Here is a 20,011-nt window from a genome sequence, read left to right on the forward strand (position 1 = left end):
GGGGGCAAACTAGATGGACCAGGGGGGCTTCTTCTGCGGACAATCTTCTATGTTTCTACGAAACTGTAATCGTTTAAAGGGGATGAATTCTCTAAATTAGCGTAAAAGAAAAATGAGACCATTGTCCGTAACAATGAATCAGGTTACAGCTCTTATATTTCCAATGCCCTTTTAAAATGAGAGTAGTATCCGATTGGTTGCTATGAGTAATGGCTTCGCTGCGAAGTGCACTGCCAATTCCTTTATATGGAATTAAAAAAATCTAATTAGAAGCATTGGATCATGAGGACTACGCCAAAGGCTGATTTTCTATAATACAGGACATTTTTGTGCTCATATAAGGAAATCTCACTCAAGCGCTGTTTGCACAATGATGTACTCTACTCTCGGCAGCTTCATAGATGTTCACATGCACATGCATGCAGAGCATGTGCAGAACATCTACGAAGCCTGTGAGAGTTCAACATTATGCACTCTTCATCCCACAGTTAGATGGCACAGATCTCTGCGCAGTGCACTGCATTATATAAAAAAAAACTATTATTATGTGTTTTAAACACTATTTAACCCTTTCACTTCCACAATACGTATAGTTACATAGTTACATAGTTAATACGATTGAAAAAAGACACATGTCCATCAAGTTCAACCAAGGAGGGGATGGATACAGGGAAGGGGGAGGGATGATAAGTTCTATTCATATGCATTTATATTATTTTGGTCTAAGAACTTGTCTAGCCCTGTTTTGAAGCCCTCTACTGTTTTAGCTGTGACCAGATCCTGTGGTAGACTGTTCCACAGATTCACAGTTCTCTTTGTAAAGAAGGCTTGTCGTCTCCGGAGATTGAACTTTTTTTTCTCCAGGCGGAGGCAGTGCCCCCTTGTCCTTTAAGGGGGTTTTACCTGGAACATCTTTTCCCCATATTTCTTGTAGGGGCCATTTATATATTAAAGCGTAACTGTCATTTCAGGGTAATTTTTCTGAAAACATTAAATATCAACAGTACAAGCGATTTTAAGAAACACTGTAATAGGTTTTATGTACTAAAAGAGTTTCCTTCTGTACTGAAAAAGCAATCTCCCAGCCTCCCCCCTCACATCAGATTAAGCAGGATTTCTGTGTCCATTATGTGGCTATGGAGAGGGGAGGGGCTGTTAGGAGTGACTGAGCACGGAGGATTTCTGCAAAGTACAACACCCTGCAATCTTCTCTCAGTAAGTTCATAGATAAGCACTGACCTTTCTGACCCCTGAATCCTGCGGTTTAGGTGCCCAGAGAGTCTACAAACAGCTGACCTTCATGTCACATCTTCCTGCTCCCTCATCTCCCTCAGCCCCTCCCCCTTTCATAGGCTTACAATGGAGAGAGCAGAGCCCGTCTGCACTGGCTTCTCTGTAATGAAGACGTGTCTGATAATGCACAGATAAGAAGTCAGGGGGGGAGGCTGGGAGATTGCTTCTTGAGTACAGAAGGAGGCTTTTTTGGCTGATGAAACCTATTACAGAGTTTCTTAAAATCGCTTATACTACAGATTTCTGCAATAAAAAAAACATGACAGTTACGCTTTAAATAAATTAATCATATCTCCCCTTAAACGTCTCTTCTCCAGACTAAACAAATGTAATTCTTTTAATCTCTCCTCATAACTAAGATGCTCCATTCCCCTTATTAGTTTAGTTGCCCGTCTTTGTACCCTCTCCAGCTCTAGAATGTCCTTTTTATGAATCAGGTTCCAAAACTGGACGGCATACTCCAGATGGGGCCGCACCAAAGCTTTATAAAGCGGTAATATTATATCCCTGTCCCGAGAGTCCATGGCTGTTTTAATGCATGACAATATCCTGCTGGCCTTAGAAGCCGCTGACTGACATTGTGTACTGTTCTGTAGTCTATTATCTACAAGTACACCCAGATCCTTCTCCATCAGCGACTCTCCCAGAGTAACTCCCCCCAGGACATATGATGCATGTGGGTTATTAGTACCCAGGTGCATAACTTTACATTTATCCACATTGAACCTCATTTGCCAAGTGGACGCCCAAACACTCAGTGTGTCTAAGTCATCCTGTAACATCTGCACATCCTCCATAAACTGTACTGTACTACAAAGCTTGGTGTCATCTGCAAAGATAGAAACATTGCTGTTAATTCCATTCTCAATATCATTAATAAACAAGTTAAACAGAAGAGGGCCCAGTACTGACCCTTGGGGTACACCACTTATTACCGGGGACCATTCGGAGTAGGAATCATTGACCACCAGTCTCTGGGTACGATTATTAAGCCAGTTTTCAATCCAGTTACACATTAAACTTTCCAAACCGATAGACTTTAACTTACCCATCAGACGTCCATGAGGAACTGTGTCAAACGCTTTAGCAAAATCCAGGTACCCGATATCCACAGCTGCGCCCCCATCCAGGCTTCTACTCACCTCTTCGTAGAAACATATCAGGTTGGTTTGACAGCTTCTGTCCTTAGTAAAACCATGCTGGTTATCACTTATAATACTATTAGCCACTACATATTCCTGGATGTAGTCCCTTATAAGCCCCTCAAATAGTTTCCCCACAATGGACGTTAAGCTTACGGGTCTATAGTTACCTGGGGAAGTTCGAGAGCCCTTTTTGGAAATCGGCATTACATTTGCCTTACGCCAGTCCCTCGGCACAATACCAGTAAGCAAAGAATCACTGAATATTTCATACAAGGGTAGAGAAATTACAGAACTCTGGGGTGAAATCCATCAGGCCCTGGAGCTTTGGTTACATTGAGTTTATTTAATTTATCTTTGACCATATCTATAGTAAACCAGTTCAGTACATTACATGTGTTAGCAGCACTGGCCCTACCCACCTCAGTACTGGCCCCACCCACCACAGCTCCATCCTCTTCTTTTGTATATACAGAACTGAAGAACCCATTAAGTAACTCAGCTTTCTCCTGATCCCCAGTTATCTCCCCATCACCATTATTTAGGGGTCCTACATGCTCTGACCTTGTTTTTTTTGCATTATTATATTTGAAAAAAAAAATTTGGGTTTCTTGTGCTATCTATGGCTACCTGCCTTTCATTGTGAATTTTTGCTGCTTTTGTTAAATTTTTACAGGTTTTGTTGACTTCTTTGTAATGTTTAAAGGCTAAAGCTGACCCCTCTGATTTGTATTTTTTGAATGCCCCTATTTTCTCATTTATAGCCCTTCTAACCTCGGTTGTAAGCCATGTGGGATTGGATTTTAACCGTTTATATTTGTTACCCATAGGAATATATTTGGCAGTACAGTTATTTAATGTGGATTTGAAGATTTCCCATTTATTAGCTGTATCAGTATGTGACAGCAGCCACTCGTATCAGTATGTGACAGCAGCCGCTCCCAGTCTATGCCCTGAAGTTCTGTTCTTAACCCAGGAAAAGAGTTTTTGCCCTCCCAACATGTTTTTCTTTTCTACACTTTAAGCTAAAAGTCACTATATTGTGGTCACTATTACCCAGGTGTTCATGGACACTGACATCCCCAACCAGCTCAGCGTTGTTAGAAATAACCAGATCCAACAAGGCATCACTTCTAGTTGGCTCCTCCACAAACTGGCCGAGAAAATTATCCTGCAGAGGTTAAGAAATTCCCTCCCCTTTGTGGTTTTAGCTGAACTGTGACCCCAATCTATATCTGGGTAGTTGAAGTCCCCCATTACCACTACTGTCCCCTCCCGGGCAGCCCGCTCTATTTGTCTATTCAACTGACCATCTACCTCCTCAGTAATGTTGGGGGGTCTATAGATTACACCAAGAATAATTTTTTCACTCTTTACCTCCTTCTGTAGTTCTACCCACAATGCTTTCACATCATCACAGTCATCGCCCACTATTGCATCTTTTACACTCACTTTAATATCATTTCTGACATACAGACATACTCCTCCTCCCCTTCTGCCCACCCGGTCCCTTCTGAACAACGCAAAACTCTGAATATTGAAAGCCCAGTCATGTGAGGAGTCCAGCCATGTCTCAGTCACACCAACCACATTAATGGACTCCTCCAGAACCAAGGCCTCCAGCTCCCCCATCTTGCTGGCTAGACTTCTGGCATTAGTAACCATACACTTTATATTACCATCGAGTTTAACCGCTACATTATAAGAAATAGGATTTATTACAGTGCTGTGGCTACAATCATCCCCCCTGCTCATCTGCACCATATGGATCTCCCTATTCACTGCTCTTATCCTCCCCCCACAGGACCCTTCTCCTCCCACCTCAATGTTCTGTCCCCTCTCTAACCTTTCAGCCACTATATTACACTCTCCCTCCACATCCCTAGTTTAAAAACCCCTCCACCCCTTCTAGGATTCTCTCCCCCAGCACAGTGGTCCCCCTTCCATTAAGGTGCAAATTATCTGCGGAAAATAGTTTGTACCCCAATGAAAATTCAGCCCAGTGCTCTAAAAACCCAAATCCTTCTTCTCTACCCCACGACTTGAGCCATGCATTTAACTCCCTAAGCTCCCGCTGTCTTTCCTGCGATGCACATGGCACAGGCAGTATTCCAGAGAATACAACCTTGGAGGTCCTTCCCTTCAACTTCGCACCTAGTTCTCTAAAATTATTTTTAATAGACCTCCACCTACCTTGTATGCTGTCGTTGGTTCCCACATGGACCACAACAGCTGGGTCATCCCCAGCCCCCCCAAGTAATTTATCCACCCTTTCCACCACATGCCGAACCCTGGCACCAGGGAGACAGCAAACCATTTGGTTGAGGCTGTCTTGGCGACAAATTATTCTATCCGTCTTCCTGATTATAGAATCCCCTACAACCACTAACTGTCTAGGCCTACCTACAATACCATCCCGCCCACTACTAGTTGGACTGTTCCCCCGGCTGTTAGGGAGAACAGGTTCCACTAGAGCTGCCATTTCTGACACTGATGCCCTCGCATCATCACCTAACTTGTCAATTTTGCTTGGGTATACAGTAGGGGAAGTGGCCTTCCATTTCTTGGATCCCTTACTGGTCCCTCAAACTACATTAACCCAGCTACTTACTTGGGCCTCCTGATCTATATCACCACCCTCCATCTCTACCCCACTAACTTCCTGCTCAGTGAGCAGAAGTTCCCTCTCAAGGTGGCCAAGTTCCCTCAGTGTTGCAATATGCTTCTCCAGATCTCTAACTCGAGCTTCTAGATGGGCAACATGCTCACATCTGTCACAGCGGTACTCACCCTGGAACTCCTGCTCCAGTTGCGCGTACATGCGGCAGACTGCGCACTGAATAAAACCTCCCATCTCACTAGCCATCATCATCAGTGCAAAAAAACTGTGAAAAAGAAAGAGATTTAGCACTTACCAGAACTTGGAACTCCTTCTTTTAACTCCTCTTTAAACTCCACTTATTATCAACCACTTGTCAGCAACCACTGCAGTGAGTATATATATTTTCCTGCTGCAAATGCCACATGCAGTAGTGGCATATATATATGTTCCTTACTTCAGGGGCTTTTCACACACTGCCACACATCAGTGTGTTTGGAGCTGAGGATATTGACAGTCCGCTGTAATCCCGCAGCTGCCTGTCATTAGCCCCTTAAACGTTGCAATCTATAGCGATCACAGCGTTTAACCTCTTAGGGACATATGACGTACCTGTACATCATATGTCCCTAGGAGGTGTTCAGAGCGGGGCCGCGCGGCGACCCCGCTCTGAACCGCCACGATCCCAGGTGCCGCGTGTAGCCCGGGACCGCAGCTATTAGCGGGCATGGTCTGATCGCCGTGCCCACTAATCAGGTAATCAGGGTCAGCTGTCAAAGTTGACAGCTGCCTCCGATTACCGGAGGCAGCCGTTCCCCGGTGTCTAGTGGGGGAGATCCCTGAGGAAAGATCTTCGTGTGCCGGCCAGGGTCCGCTCCAAGATGGCGCCGACCCCGGCTGGGCATTCGTTTGTTTTTTTTCGGCTGCAGCAGCCGAAAGCAAACGAGTGCCGATCTCATTGATCTTTGCTGTATTACTATACAACAAAGATCTCAATGAGAGATCAAAGTGTATATACACTAGAAGTCCCCCAGGGGGGCTTCTAGTATATGTGTAAAAAAAAAGAATTGTTATTAGTAAAAAGCCCCCTCCCCTAATAAAAGTTTGAATCACCCCCCTTTTCCCATGTTTTAAATAAAAGTAAATAAATAAATAAACATGTTTGCTATAGCCGCGTGCATAATCGCCTGAACTATTATTATTATTATTATTATTAATCACATTACTGATCTTGCACGGTAAACGGCGTAAGCGCAAAAAAATCCCAAAGGGCAAAAATTCGCATTTTTGGTCGCATCAAATCCAGAAAAAATGTAATAAAAAGCGATCAAAAAGTCGTATATGCGCAATCAAGGTACCAATAAAAAGTAAACATCATGGCGCAAAAAATGACACCTGACACAGCCCCATAGACCAAAGGATAAAAGCGTTATAAGCCTGGGAATGGAGCGATTTTAAGGAACGTATATTTGTTAACAATGGTTTGAATTTTTTACAGGCCATCAGATAAAAGAAAAGTTATACATGTTACATATCGTTTTAATCAAAACCACTTGAGGAACATGAGTAACAAGTCAGTTTTACCCCAGAGTGAATGGAGTACAAATAAATACCCCCCAAATAAAAGAAATGCTTTTTTTTTTTTTTCAATTTCACCACACTTTGAATTTTTTTCTGGTTTCGCAGTGTACTTTATGCAAAAGTTCAGCCTGTCATTGCAAAGTACAATTAGTGACGCAAAAAATAAGGGCTCCTGTAATTTTCTAGGTGAAAAAATGCAAGTGCTATGGCCTTTTAAACACAAGGAGGAAAAAACGAAAACGCAAAAACGAAAATTGGCCCCGTCCTTAAAGGGTTAAGGTAGTCAGTGACAGGACAGGCACCTGTCACTGACTGATTGGGATGGCTGCTGTGGTCCTGATTGCTTGTACTGACGGGCGGGGTAAGCCACTTACCGCCATTCTGTCAGATCAGCCATCTATGCTCTCAGGCAGGCTCTATGCATAGATCGCGGATAACACTGATCTATGCTATGCTATGGCATCACATAGATCAGTATATGCAATCTAATGATTGCATGTTTTATAGTAAAATATAAGTGTTAAAAAGTGTAAAAAAAAAGAAAGTTTTTAAAAGTATTAAAAATAAATAAATAAACATATTATTACATATTGTAGCGTGCCAAATTGTCCAATATATTAAAGCATAACATTACTGTTCCCACACGATGAACGGCGTAAACGGGGAAAAAACACACCAGGATTGCTGATTTTTTTTATTATTTATCAGGAAAAAATGAATAAAAAGCAATCCAAATTTTTCTGTTACACCAATATGATGTTAATAAAAACTAGAGATCATGGCATACAAAATGACACCACAACCAGCCCTGTAGGTGGGAAAAATAAAAGCGCTATGGCTCTTAAAAGGCGGGAAGGAACATTGCGTAAATTTGGCCCGGACATCCTGGCACCAATAACCTTGGTCATGAAGGGGTTAAATATCATTAGAGGCAGGAATTACATTGCAGATAACATAACTGTTGTACTTTAGGAGGCCTAGGTAAGGCAGGATGGTAACATCATATACATCTAAATCAACCATGCCACTCACTGGACTCTGTGGTAGGGTACCATGGATCTTTCTAGAGGCTATATTAGTTTATTGACATTTTCTGGCAATTCCCTTCCATTTATTGCAGCTGCCATAAAGAAACATACCCAAGCTAAAAGTAGATACAGAAGGGATGTGTAATACACAAGATGGTCAACACCTGGACCAATAAAATAGTAGCTAAAACATAAAAACATTTATATCTTCTAAAGCGTACATCTAATAAAAATAGACTAAAAGTTAATACATAACACATTCCATTAAACCCATTTTGGTATCTATTTTAGCCATGTAATCTTGTCTATCTATCTATCTCTTCTTTTATCAATGTAAGTACTCACCTGTCGTTTGGAATGTTCACTGTATTCTCCAGGGATGTTGTGTGCACTTTTAATCAGAGTCCTAGCAATATGATAATAGTAAATGCTTATAATAGTCAGTGGTACGAGATAGTAGACCAAGAATATAAGAACAGAATGGATCTTTGGATGCATGTCATCATTTTGTGGATATGGGATACAAGCTGTGAAGCTGACATTGTCTGATCCGTTGATATGTGCCACTTCAGAAAACACAGCTTCAGGGACTGCCAAAAGCATTGAAATGATCCAGATGGCTGTAGCTTTTAAACATGTCCACAGAACAGCACTTGATGTTTGGATGTCCATTGGATTTACAATAGCTTTGTACCTGAAAGATAAAAAAGAAGGAATACATTTAAGATACCAATAGGGAGATGATCAAGTTAACCCCTTAAGGACTGAGCCAATTTTCATTTTTGCGGTTCCATTTTGTCCTATTTGTGTTTAAAAGGCCACAGCGCTTACATTTCTTTCACCTACAGACCCACATGAGCCCTTTTTTTTGCGACACCAATTATACTTTGCAATGACAGACTTAATTTTTTCATAAAATATGCTGCAAAACCAAAATAAAATATTTCTGCAGTGAAATTGGAAAAAAAAAGGTAAATCATTTTTTTTGAAGGTTTTCGTGTTTACGTTGTTTGTTCTATGGTTAAACTGGCATGTTATCTATGTTATGTAAATGATATGTCACTAGTATAACTTTTATTTTATTTAAATTTTTTTTTTTTTATTCTAACTTAAAAGAAAAAGTTCTTCATATTGCTCTATTTTGATCCATATAATGCTTTTATTTTTTGGTGTATGTAAGGTATATTCTTTTGTCCACTAAAGAAACAGAAATGTCATATATAGGAGCACACCAACAATGATTGAAAAAATACAAAAATATGTTTATTAGTAATTACCACACAAATACAAAAGCACACAAAATGGCAAAGGAAACCGGATCCCTGCACATTAAAAACATTTAAAATTCCCAAAAAGGGAAAAACACAGTGGGACCCACACAATAATGGGAACCCACAGGCCAGCAAGCGGTCATGAAATGTAGCCCTATAAACCCTCAAACAACATGAAGTGAATAAACAACATAAACATGAATAGAAGTGTCTACATAAAATATATATATATATACATGGGCCGCAACGAGTCGCTTCTCTCCCTCTGTGTTTGGTGACATGCACTACTGATTTATTTATTGTTTAGTATTTCATAGTTTAGCCACCATTCAGATTACACTTGTATATTTTGTTTTTTTTTATGTAGACACTTCTATTCATGTTTATGTTGTTTATTCACTTCATGTTGTTTGAGGGTTTATAGGGCTACATTTCATGACCGCTTGCTGGCCTGTGGGTTCCCATTATTGTGTGGGTCCCACTGTGTTTTTCCCTTTTTGGGAATTTTAAATGTTTTTATTGTGCAGGCATCCGGTTTCCTTTGCCATTTTTTGTGTTTTTGCATTTGTGTGGTAATTACTAATAAACATATTTTTGTATTTTTTCAATCATTGTTGGTGTGCTCCTATATATGACATTTCTGTTTCTTTAGTGGTCTATGTATATTGGTTTGTCTTAGGAAGCACCCTATTCCTTTATAAATTGGTAGTGCAGGCCCCGCCTCTTTTCTGTTTGTTATAATTTTTTGTGCTATGATCTGTACTTTTTTATTGGTACCTTGCTTGCATATATGCGACTTTTTGACCACTTTTAATTACAATTTTTCTGGATTTGATGTGACCAAAAATCAGCAATTTTTACAATTTGCATTTTTTTGCACTTACGCCATTTACTGTGCATAATCAGGAATGTATTCATTTAATAGTTTGGGCGATTATACACGGAGCGATACCAAATCTGTTTTTTTATTTATTTTATAAAATGGGGGGATGATTTAACCCTTTGAGGACCAGGCCCAAAATGACCCAGTGAACCGCGCAAATTTTAATCTTTGCGCTTTCATTTTTCCCTCCTCCCCTTCTAAGAGCTCTAGCACTTTCAGTTTTCTATCTACAAGGCCATGTAATGGCTTATTTGTTACAGGAATAGTTGTACTTTGTAATGGCGTCTTTCATTTTACCATAACATGTATGATGGAATTCCAAATATATTATTTATGAAGATATAAATAGGTGAAATCGTAAAAAAGAATGCAATATGGTAACGTTTGGGGGTTTCCTGTGTCTATGTAATGCACTATATGGTAAAAGCGACATTATACAATTATTCTATAGGTCAGTCCGAACACAACCATATGCAGGTTTACACAGATTTTCTAATGTTATATATTTTTTTTTAATGAAATCCTTTTTTTGGGCAGTTAAATATTAATAAAATGGGCCTATTGTGATGCTTATAACGGTTTTATTTTTTTACCTATGGGGCTGTATGGGGTGTAATTTTTTCCGCCATGATATCTAGTTTTTAATAATACCATATTTGTGAAGATTGGACGTTTTGATTACTTTTTATTATTTTTTTTTATATATAATGTAACATAAAAACGGTAATCTGCGCACTTTTTTCCCTCTTTTCGTGTACGCCGTTCGCAATGACGCTTGTTATATTTTAATAGATCGGACAATTACGCACGCTACTGTATATTATATGTTTATCTATTTATCTATTTTTATATGTTTTATTTGTATAATGGGAAATGGGGGTGATTTAGACTTTTATTGGGGGAGGGGTTTTGGGGTTGTGTGTTGGTGTTTTTAACTTTTTTTTTACACATTTGAAGTCCCTTTGGGGACTTGTACATACAGTACTTTGATTTCTACACTGATGATTGCTATGCCATAGGCATTGATTAGTGTGATCGGCGCTCTGCTCATTGAGCCTGCCTGTGCAGGCTTAGTGCAGCAGATCGCCAATCGGAATCACACTGCGGGGGTCCCGATCGGTCCGATCGGGGAGTTCCCTGTCACTTACACTTTAACGCTGCGGCAGCGCCGCGATCACGGCGTTTAAGGGGTTAATGACAAACGGCAGCGCGATCGCTGCAGCGTGTCATTACCGGTGAGGTCCCGGCTGCTGATTGCTCCGGAGCGTGCTTTATAGCTCAGGACGTACCGGTACGTCCAGGGTCGTCTGGGGACAGACTTTCAGGACATACCGGTACGTCCTAGGTCGCCTAGGGGTTAAACTTTCATTAGGGGAGGAGATTTTTTAATAGTAACACTTTTTTTACACACATACTTTAACTTTTTTTCTTTAAAATCTTTATTGAAAATACATCTTATATACACTTAAAAATCTGTAACATCCATATGTATTATAAAACATAGAAGCCAGTAATATAAACGTTTACATAAAAGCATAGTTTACTATCTCCGTTGAACATCCGCAGGGCACTTTTTTTTATGTTATCATATCTGTATCCTTTAAAATTCTACTAAAAACTACTAGAGGGAACCATCAGGGTTTATATTTCCCCCAAAACACACATATTTTAACTTGTAGTTCCCGTGGGGTACTTTTATTATTGCTGCACTGATCTCTCATAGAGATCAGTGCATTATACTTAATACAGCACTGATCAAGTAGATCAGTGTTGTATTCCTCTGAGCTGCTGCAGACCAGATCTATAGATTGGAAAGCCAGTATCAGCATCAGTCCTATGCTAAGGCCCAGTAACAGAAAGGGATCCCCCTCCGTGATCGCATTGTGGGGTGGGAGGGGGAGATCCCCCCCATTAGACACAAGGGATGTGGGACACAAGCTATTTAAATGCAGAGCCGCATACTGCAGAGACGGCCCACGCTGTGAGAGGATAATCCTAAAAGGTTAAAAGTTGAATCCTGCCCCAGAAACACAAGATTTAGTCTAAATTATTGTAATAAATTATAATACATTTATGGATGGATACCATAGTACAGTTAAATGAAGTTAAACGTACAGTTTTGCATAGCTAGATAAAGAAGATGGCCTTTTAGTTTTATCTTCCCTGGTGGGTTCAGTCCAGTCCAGTCCCATCCTAATATTATGGTGTTTGCACATTATTTTAGTTTGGGTTAGTAATTGGCCTTTGGGTGTGGCTTAATTAAAAAGTCCATTGAATTTAATAGTAAAAACGGAGAGAGAACAGTGACAAAAGAAAAACTGCTTGTAAACAACTAATAAAAAACTTCCGCTGTTTGCAAAAGACGTCCAAAAATAATGATCATGTTCATTATTTTGACGTCCATGGCAAAAACGTCCGTAATTCAATGTATTGTGCGCATTGGACATTCGTCTTCCCATTGACTTCAATGCATTGGCATTGCAGTCAGTTAAATCATGGCAAAAACGGACGTTATTTTAAATATCAAAATCGTCCTCCTTTTCTATATTTTTGATGTTGTGTGAACATAGCTTTTCACTGTATCCATTTTTTTATGCTTAATTTTAATGTACAGAAGACATTATCAATCATGTTTTTGTGTATGCTAAAGGAACAAACAAAAAAAAGGGATTAGTTTCAATTTGCATTTCTTTATATTGTAAGTCAATGGAAAATGGATCTTGTTAGATAGCATACAACTGCATTTATTTTTACCATCCATTCCACACCCCACCCCACCCTCCATCAAATGGATATGTTAAACTGACAGCAAAAAAGCAGTGTGAACTAATTATTTTTTGAGGAATTGGCTAAAGGTCCTCTTTAAGGTGGTTAATAAAAATATTATCCAAATCTGTTACGACATACAAATCAAAGTGTTGGAAATTTAAAAAATTTTCTTGCATTTTGTAAGTCTGTTAAGTCTCCCCTCAAAAATACAGGTATGCATAATTAAAAAAAATCATAGATTTTTTAGGACGCTGGCTTTTAGCATTTATTTGCTATTTTCAAGCAAAAGCTATAAAGGGTAAATATATATATATATATTTTTTTTTTAAAACCAGCAACTCACAACGTAAATGATGTTTTCATATCCAGTCCACAAATTCTGGTTATATTACCTTTTTAACAATACGAGTTTAGCCTCAATATCCTGGCTAAACCTCATGTGCTTTTATAGCACTTGTCCTACTAGGTATATCTTTGAACATTAAAATTAATAGACAAGAATAAATTGAATAGATTTATGCCATTTTAATTTGAAAGGCTTGTGGCAGCTGTTAACAGCTCTCTTGGATCCCCTCTCAGGAATAGTGTATTGAAGAAGTTATTTATGCTATTATAAATAATGGAATTCACTGTCTGCAGTGGTGCAAGAACTGTCAGTGCACAGCAGACAGGAAATGCAAGTTGCTAATAATCACTAATATGAAAATGATATACAGAGATAAAACAGATACATTGTAACAAAGTACATGGCAATGCTTAACATGTTTTGATTTCTTCTTCCAATTCTAGACTTGGCATTTTTTTCAGTTTTTTCTTCTATCTGGTGGAACAGAACAAAGGAGATCATTTTCAGCCATCTTCCAACTGTGTACAGTCTATTTAATCACACCATCTGCTCCCACTTACGAGGCTTCCTTTTTCTATTTTTGTACTGAAGTATAGAAGGCAGTAATGACTATGGGATAATGTTACTGTTGGATGGATACTGTACTTTTTCCATAACCAGGCAACATGTCATTGGTTTAAAGCATCACTGCCCTCAAGTTACTTTATGCACATAAACGCTCCTCGTATCATGATGTAATAGCACATAAAAGAAATGCATTGTAATCTCTGTAAATAGAGAAACTATTATCCAGCTTTATTTAAGGAATAGCCAGCTTTATTTAAAGGGGTACTCCAGCAAAAATGTTTTTCTTTCAAATCAACTGTCAAAAAGTTTACTTTTATTTTAAAATCTCCAGTCTTCGAGTACTTAATCATCTGCTGTTTGTCCTGCAGGAAGTGGTGTATTCTTTCCAGTTTAAAACAGTGCTCTCTGCTGCCACCTCTGTCCATGACTGGAACTGTCCAGAGCAGTAGCAAATTCCCATAGAAACCCTCACCTGCTCTGGACAGTTCCTGACACGGGCAGAGGGGGCAGCAGAGAGCACTGTGTCAGTCTGGTAAGAATACACCACTTCCTGCAGGACATACAGCAGCTGAAGGTGTGGAATAATATATAGTACACATATTATTAGAAGATATTATTAGAAGATTAGAAGTACTGATTATTAAATAGAAGTAAATTACAAATCTCTATAACATTCTAATACCAGTTGATTTGAAAGTTGTTGTTTTTTTTGTGTTTTTTTTTTTTTTGCCTTTTAGTTTTTTAAAGTATGCCTTTAAATGAATGTCCAGTTTAACACCATAACATGTGAGTTTTAGTGTCAAAGTTTTTATTAAGGAAGATTTAATGCATACAATAAACAGGATCAAGGCAAAATCGCCCCACGCAGGGGGGATAAAGTACATTGGATACCTCCTCCAGGTTTGGAAGAAGAAAACACAAGATCAGGGAAGAGGAAACATAAAACAAACAAACAACAAACAAACGGATATACCGTATTAGCATACAAGGTCGTTCAAGTGCCTGCAGGGTTTAAACATGAAGGGTAATAGAGTCCCTTGGGGGGGGAGTGGAGGGTTTAGCTCATGCATAGGTACGGAGGATTCCATCGCTAGAACATGTGAGTTTTAGGTTCAATCTTTTGTACTGCTTAATTTTTAATAGATATTGGAAGGAGCAATATAGAGTCCCAAATCTTCTGTCCAGGCATAGATATCACATTTTGGATGCCTGCAGCTACCACAAAAATTCTCTATATTAAAACATCCAATTCAAGGCTTGTTGGCATCTGACCTGCATATCATACCACACAGTACCATATGTTATCGTATGTACCATACTGTAAATAAACTGAACAGTCATATCAAGATATCAATGTTTAGTAAGTTTGTTATATTAGAAATTATATAAAAAAAAGAATTAGGCTATGTTCACACAACGTCAAAAATTGAGAAAAGGAAGCTGATTTTGCAATTTAAAAAAAAGTCTGTTATTGCTGCAATTTATGTGACTGCTATGCAATGCATTTAACTCAATGGGCTGATGGACATCCAATGCACAAGATGTATTGAACAATGGACGTTTTTACAGAGGATGTCAAAATAATGAACATGATCATTAGTTTTGGCCGTCTTTTGCAAACAGCGGATGCTTTTTATTAGGTGTTCACACACAGTTTTTCTTTTGTCACCGTTCTTTCTCCGTTTTTACTATTAAATTCAATAGACTTTTCAATTAAGCCACACCCAAAGGCCAATTAATAACCCAAACTAGAACAATGTAAGGGAAGTCCAGGCTGCTAAATGACATCCGTTATTTTTGACTTTAAACAGAGTTTAAACGGAGTTAAAAAAAAAATGTTGTGTGAACATAGCCTTATACAGAAAAGAATGAAAAAAAGAATTTCAATATAAATTAACAGGTGAGGCAATTGAGTCTTTTTTATTATTATTTTGTTTCATTTATTTTTTTATTGGAAAGTAATTTTTCCTCCTCTTTCCTCTTCTTTTTGACTCTCTTATTGTGTGTTTTCTTGCTTTGTTTTGTGTTTTGTTTTACTTCTTTGTCCTTTTCCTCTAGTCTTTATCTAGAGAAAATATTGTTTCAAAAGAATAGCGTGGGATTACGTTAGGTAATAATCAGGGGCAGGCTACTCCTTTGTAAATAAAAATGTAATTTGGGTAGAGGCGGTATGAATAAGAGGGAAGGGTGAGATAAAAAAAATTGGTATTAGTTTTTTGTTTTTTGTTTTTTTTTATGTAAAACTGGCTATTTGTACAATAAAATTTATATAATTGAATAAAGAGAAAGAAACACAGAAAAAATGTACAAAGAATTCTAATTACATGTCCAAAACACAATAATATACAGCTATATATGAGCTGTAGAATAGCTTTTTTTTAATCAATAATAGGCTAGATTTACACTAAGTTAAAAAAGTCTGTTGTTACCAAATTATAACTGAAGTCAGTGGAATGCATTGCAAGCATACATTATTATGATAAATGCGGCACGGGAGGAGGCCACAGCTCCTTCCTGCCTTGTCGCGCTCCCCTGAGCCCCCCTGCCCGCCAATCGGGCGAGCAGGGGATACGGCAGGCATACGCCAGGGAGAAGGGGCAAATCTGCGCCTTATTCCTGGCCTATGTCTCTGGCGGACCCTTCCTAAATGTCCCCCATAGTGTATTGAATACCAGACATTTTTTGCACAGACATAAAATTACACAACAATTATTCGTGGATGCTTTCGCCATCTTTACTACTAAATTCAACAGACCTTCAAAAAAAGAACAACACCCAAAAGGTCCTGAATTAGAATAATGTACCTACAGCTGTCATTATAATGACAGGCGCCAAAAATGTGAAATGACAAACATCATTTGGTATTCTAAATGACGTCTGTTATTTAGGGAAAAAATGGACAGAAAAAATTCACTGAATTAACCTTGTTAAATAGATCAGTGGTAGCGATACCTATTTTTCAGGTAATGCTTTATGGAAAAAAAAATATGCAAATTCTCTCAGATACAAAACTATTAAATACTAGCCAGACCAGAGTCTTCTCTAAAAGGCAGAGTCTTTCATCTGTGGATATTTTGGGATTCTTGTCCTTCATCAGTAAAAAACAGGGTAAAATACTTTTCAAAAATTAATCTCAATCTCACTGAGCTCTTTAAAGGGGTTATCTAGCGCTACAAAAACATGGCCACTTTTGCACCACTTTTGTCTCCAGATTGGGTGGGGTTTGAAACTCAGTTCCATTGAAGTAAATGGAGCTTAATTGCAAACCACACCTGAGCTGGAGAGGGGGAAAAGCGGCCATGTTTTTGTAGCGCTGGATAACCCTTTTTAATGAGTCACAGCCCAAACCTCTCTCACCATAATTATTATTTGTTTGCTTCTGAAAAATGTGATCTGATAAAAAGTGTGCCAATAAACAGAAAAGTTATAATACAAAAGAACCCACAGTAATTATCCTCACCTTCACAATTGTATTGGAAATTATTGACCACTTAAATATTTTTTGAAAAATGTAAGCTTTTTTAACACAACTGCACATTTTTTGGGGAAAACCCATTTTATTAGTTTGGAGCTTGTTCTTTTAAGGTGTTGAGATTTGCTAACATTTTGGCCAAATTTTGCAGCAAAAGTGGCAAAAGTTAGCATTAAACTGTCTGGATTGCAGTAAAAAAAATCTGGGACACTGTTCTATAGTGAAAGATATGTATTCCGAGTCAACTGTTCATAGATGGGCAACTCTTCTTTTGGAGGAAACTCTGGTTTGGCTAGTATAATTTCCTTCACTCTAGAGAAGAGCTAACTTTTCTAAAATTAACCTTTAAAATTATTATTTAATAGTCTAATGCTGCGTTTACACGGAGCGATTATCGTGCGAATTTGCACAATAGCAATCCATTTCGAACGATAATCGTACGTGTAAACACAGGGAACAATCAAGCGACGAGCGAGAAATCGTTCATTTTGATCTTTGAACATGTTCTCAAATCGTCATTGGTCGGTCGCAAAAAATTCGCAGATTGTTCCGTGTAAACAGTCGCTCACCAATTTAACCTATGTGCGAGATAGGCTTAAGCGATGGCTAAACAATCGCACACAGATTTTTCCGTACGATATATCGTTCCGTCTAAACGCTGATCGTTATTAAAAAGAATTGTCACTTTGAAATCGTTAATCGTGCGATCGGGCAAATTATCGCTCCATGTTAACCCAGCATTACCCATAAATACAAATTTATTACAGTAAAATGAATTTCATTATAATGGTATTATACAAAATAAGCCAGATAAACAATGGCCATGTCATCTGACAATTATTAACACAAGTCTTGAAGTAGAGATGAAGAAAGCCTAACTAACCTAATATTAGTGGTATATTAGTTACCTGCAAAACATTATTGAAAACTGATGTTTAATTGTAATTTATTATCATTCTATCCTCATCCTATGCAATTCTGTCTACTGATTTAAGAGAAACTAACTGTCCATAATGACTTCATGTTTACCATCTGTCAATAGCCTGCAGCCAAGCTGAGCTTCTGCTAATATAGTGAAGTGGATTTCTGATTCTGACTCCCATTAATCAATGCAGGTGAGCTGCTATCTAACGGAGAAAAGCTAAGAGTGTATTCACACATTTAGGCCATGTCAAACAATGGCGAATGTAACAGATGTTCTCCTTTAATACAGAGTTTCAAATCCTCTAAGTTTATGGTTGTATAGGGCTTCTCAGTCTGATTTAATGTATAGCTTGCCTTTAAAAACAGTGCCAAGATGTCTTTTTAATAATATGAAATGAGCTTCAAAAGCCCAGGGGGTGTCCCCCCCTGTATAAAAAAAAAACCCTGCTATGAAAATCCCATGGCTTGCCTACAATGTTCCTGCTCTCGTTTCTATCAGCCTTCAGCTGCTTGAATGACGTCCACTAGGCTTTACTTTCAACTTGAATGATCTGAGAGCTGAGCTTCTCCCAGCAGCCCTAATGACTGGTCTGTGCTTGGGATTTGACAGCTCAGGCATCCCCTAGAGGCAGCTGAGAGAAGGCCAGAGAGCCACGCTTGCACTGAGCAAGGTTGAGCATAGTTGAGCTGCCCCAGCTACAATTTATGTCTGTAGAGAAACTGTGCCCTGAGTGTTGCCAATCTCCTCCCCCCCCATGATCAGTGCAAACTGTCACAAAATAAAATAAAAAAAAAAAAAATTGGTGTAAAATAATAAATCTCTCTCATTGTTTTGTTGAAAGGTCCAAGCAAGAGCACTATCAATTAGATTTTCATTAAGAATATCTTAATATTTTTCTCTATTCTGCTTTTCTCTATACTGCAGAAAAAAATAAACACGTCCAAAATACGAAGATGCTACCATCATTTTTTACCGAGGAGAGGCTTTTTTCTGGCCTCTCTGCCATGAAGCCAATATTAGTCGAGTGCTGCAGTAATGGTTGACCTTTTGGGTGTTTCTCCCACCTGAGGAGAGAATCTTTGGAGTGACCTTTGAGTTGGTTGGCTGATTGTTTCTGAAGACTTTCTAAATGCAGTTTAACCGGCTGGGTTCACACTACGTATATTTCAGTCAGTATTGTGGTCCTCATATTGCAACCAAAACCAGGAGTGGATTAAAAACACATATTTACTGGGGTGGGATAGGGGGTGGTGTATAGTTAATATAGAATTGTGTACTCCATACTATACCTGATAATAAGTAAAAGGTTCATGTCTAGGGTGAAACTGAGTGGATGGCCGCCATATAACAGTAAATAACTGCCATTATTTCAATATAACAGCCGTTGTTTTAAAATAACAGCAAATATTTGCCATTAAATGGCAGCCATCCACTCAATTTCAACATTGTGTGAACAGATCCTTTCTGTGCTTTTAATCCACTCCTGGTTTTGGCTGCTATGAGGACCTGACATGAGGACCAAATACTGCCTGAAATATACTGTGTGTGAACCCAGCCTCACACTGTAAATATGTGTTGTTGTTTTTATTTTTTTATTTTTATTTTAACCCTTAGGGGACACAGCCAGTTTTCATTTTTGCGTTTTCGTTTTTCCCTCCTCGTGTATATAAGGCCATAGCGCCTGCATTTTTCCACCTAGAGACCCAAGTGAGCCCTTATTTTTTGCGCAACTAATTGTACTTTGCTATGGCAGATGTAATTTTTGCCTAAAATGTGCCGGGAAACCAGAAAAAAATTCAAAGTGTGGTGAAATTGAAAAAAAAAACGCATTTCTTTTATTTGGGGGAAATGTGTTTTTACGCCATTCACCCTGGGGTAAAACTGACTTGTTATGCATGTTCCTCAAGTTGTTACGATTAAAACGATATGTAACATGTATAACTTATATTGTATCTGATGGCCTGTAAAAAATTCAAACCGTTGTTAACAAATATACGTCACTTAAAATGGCTCCATTCCCAGGCTTATAGCGCTTTTATCCTTTGGTCTATGGTTCTGTGTGAGGTGTCATTTTTTGCGCCATGATGTGATCTTTCTATCGGTACCTTGATTGCGCATATATGACTTTTTGATCG

General features: G+C 38.6%; 1 protein-coding gene across 3 annotated transcripts in view; it reads right to left on the minus strand.

Annotated features, from left to right (window-relative positions):
• The window catches only part of NMBR (neuromedin B receptor), a 67,006-nt gene that overhangs the window by 36,508 nt on the left and 10,487 nt on the right, over positions 1-20,011 (minus strand). Inside the window, exons 2-3 of one of the 3 annotated variants that reach the window (XM_069973752.1) lie at positions 13,328-13,386; positions 7,989-8,337 (exon numbers count right to left, since the gene is read on the minus strand). In XM_069973752.1, coding sequence (XP_069829853.1) covers positions 7,989-8,337; positions 13,328-13,329 — 351 coding nt within the window. In that variant the 5' untranslated portion in view covers positions 13,330-13,386. Of the gene's footprint in view, positions 1-7,988; positions 8,338-13,327; positions 13,387-18,920; positions 18,967-20,011 lie in introns of those variants that run through there. The other 2 variants (XM_069973753.1, XM_069973754.1) reach the window with 2 other exon arrangements.

The sequence above is a fragment of the Dendropsophus ebraccatus genome, chromosome 6 (assembly GCF_027789765.1).
Source record: "Dendropsophus ebraccatus isolate aDenEbr1 chromosome 6, aDenEbr1.pat, whole genome shotgun sequence".
Lineage (NCBI taxonomy): Eukaryota > Metazoa > Chordata > Amphibia > Anura > Hylidae > Dendropsophus > Dendropsophus ebraccatus.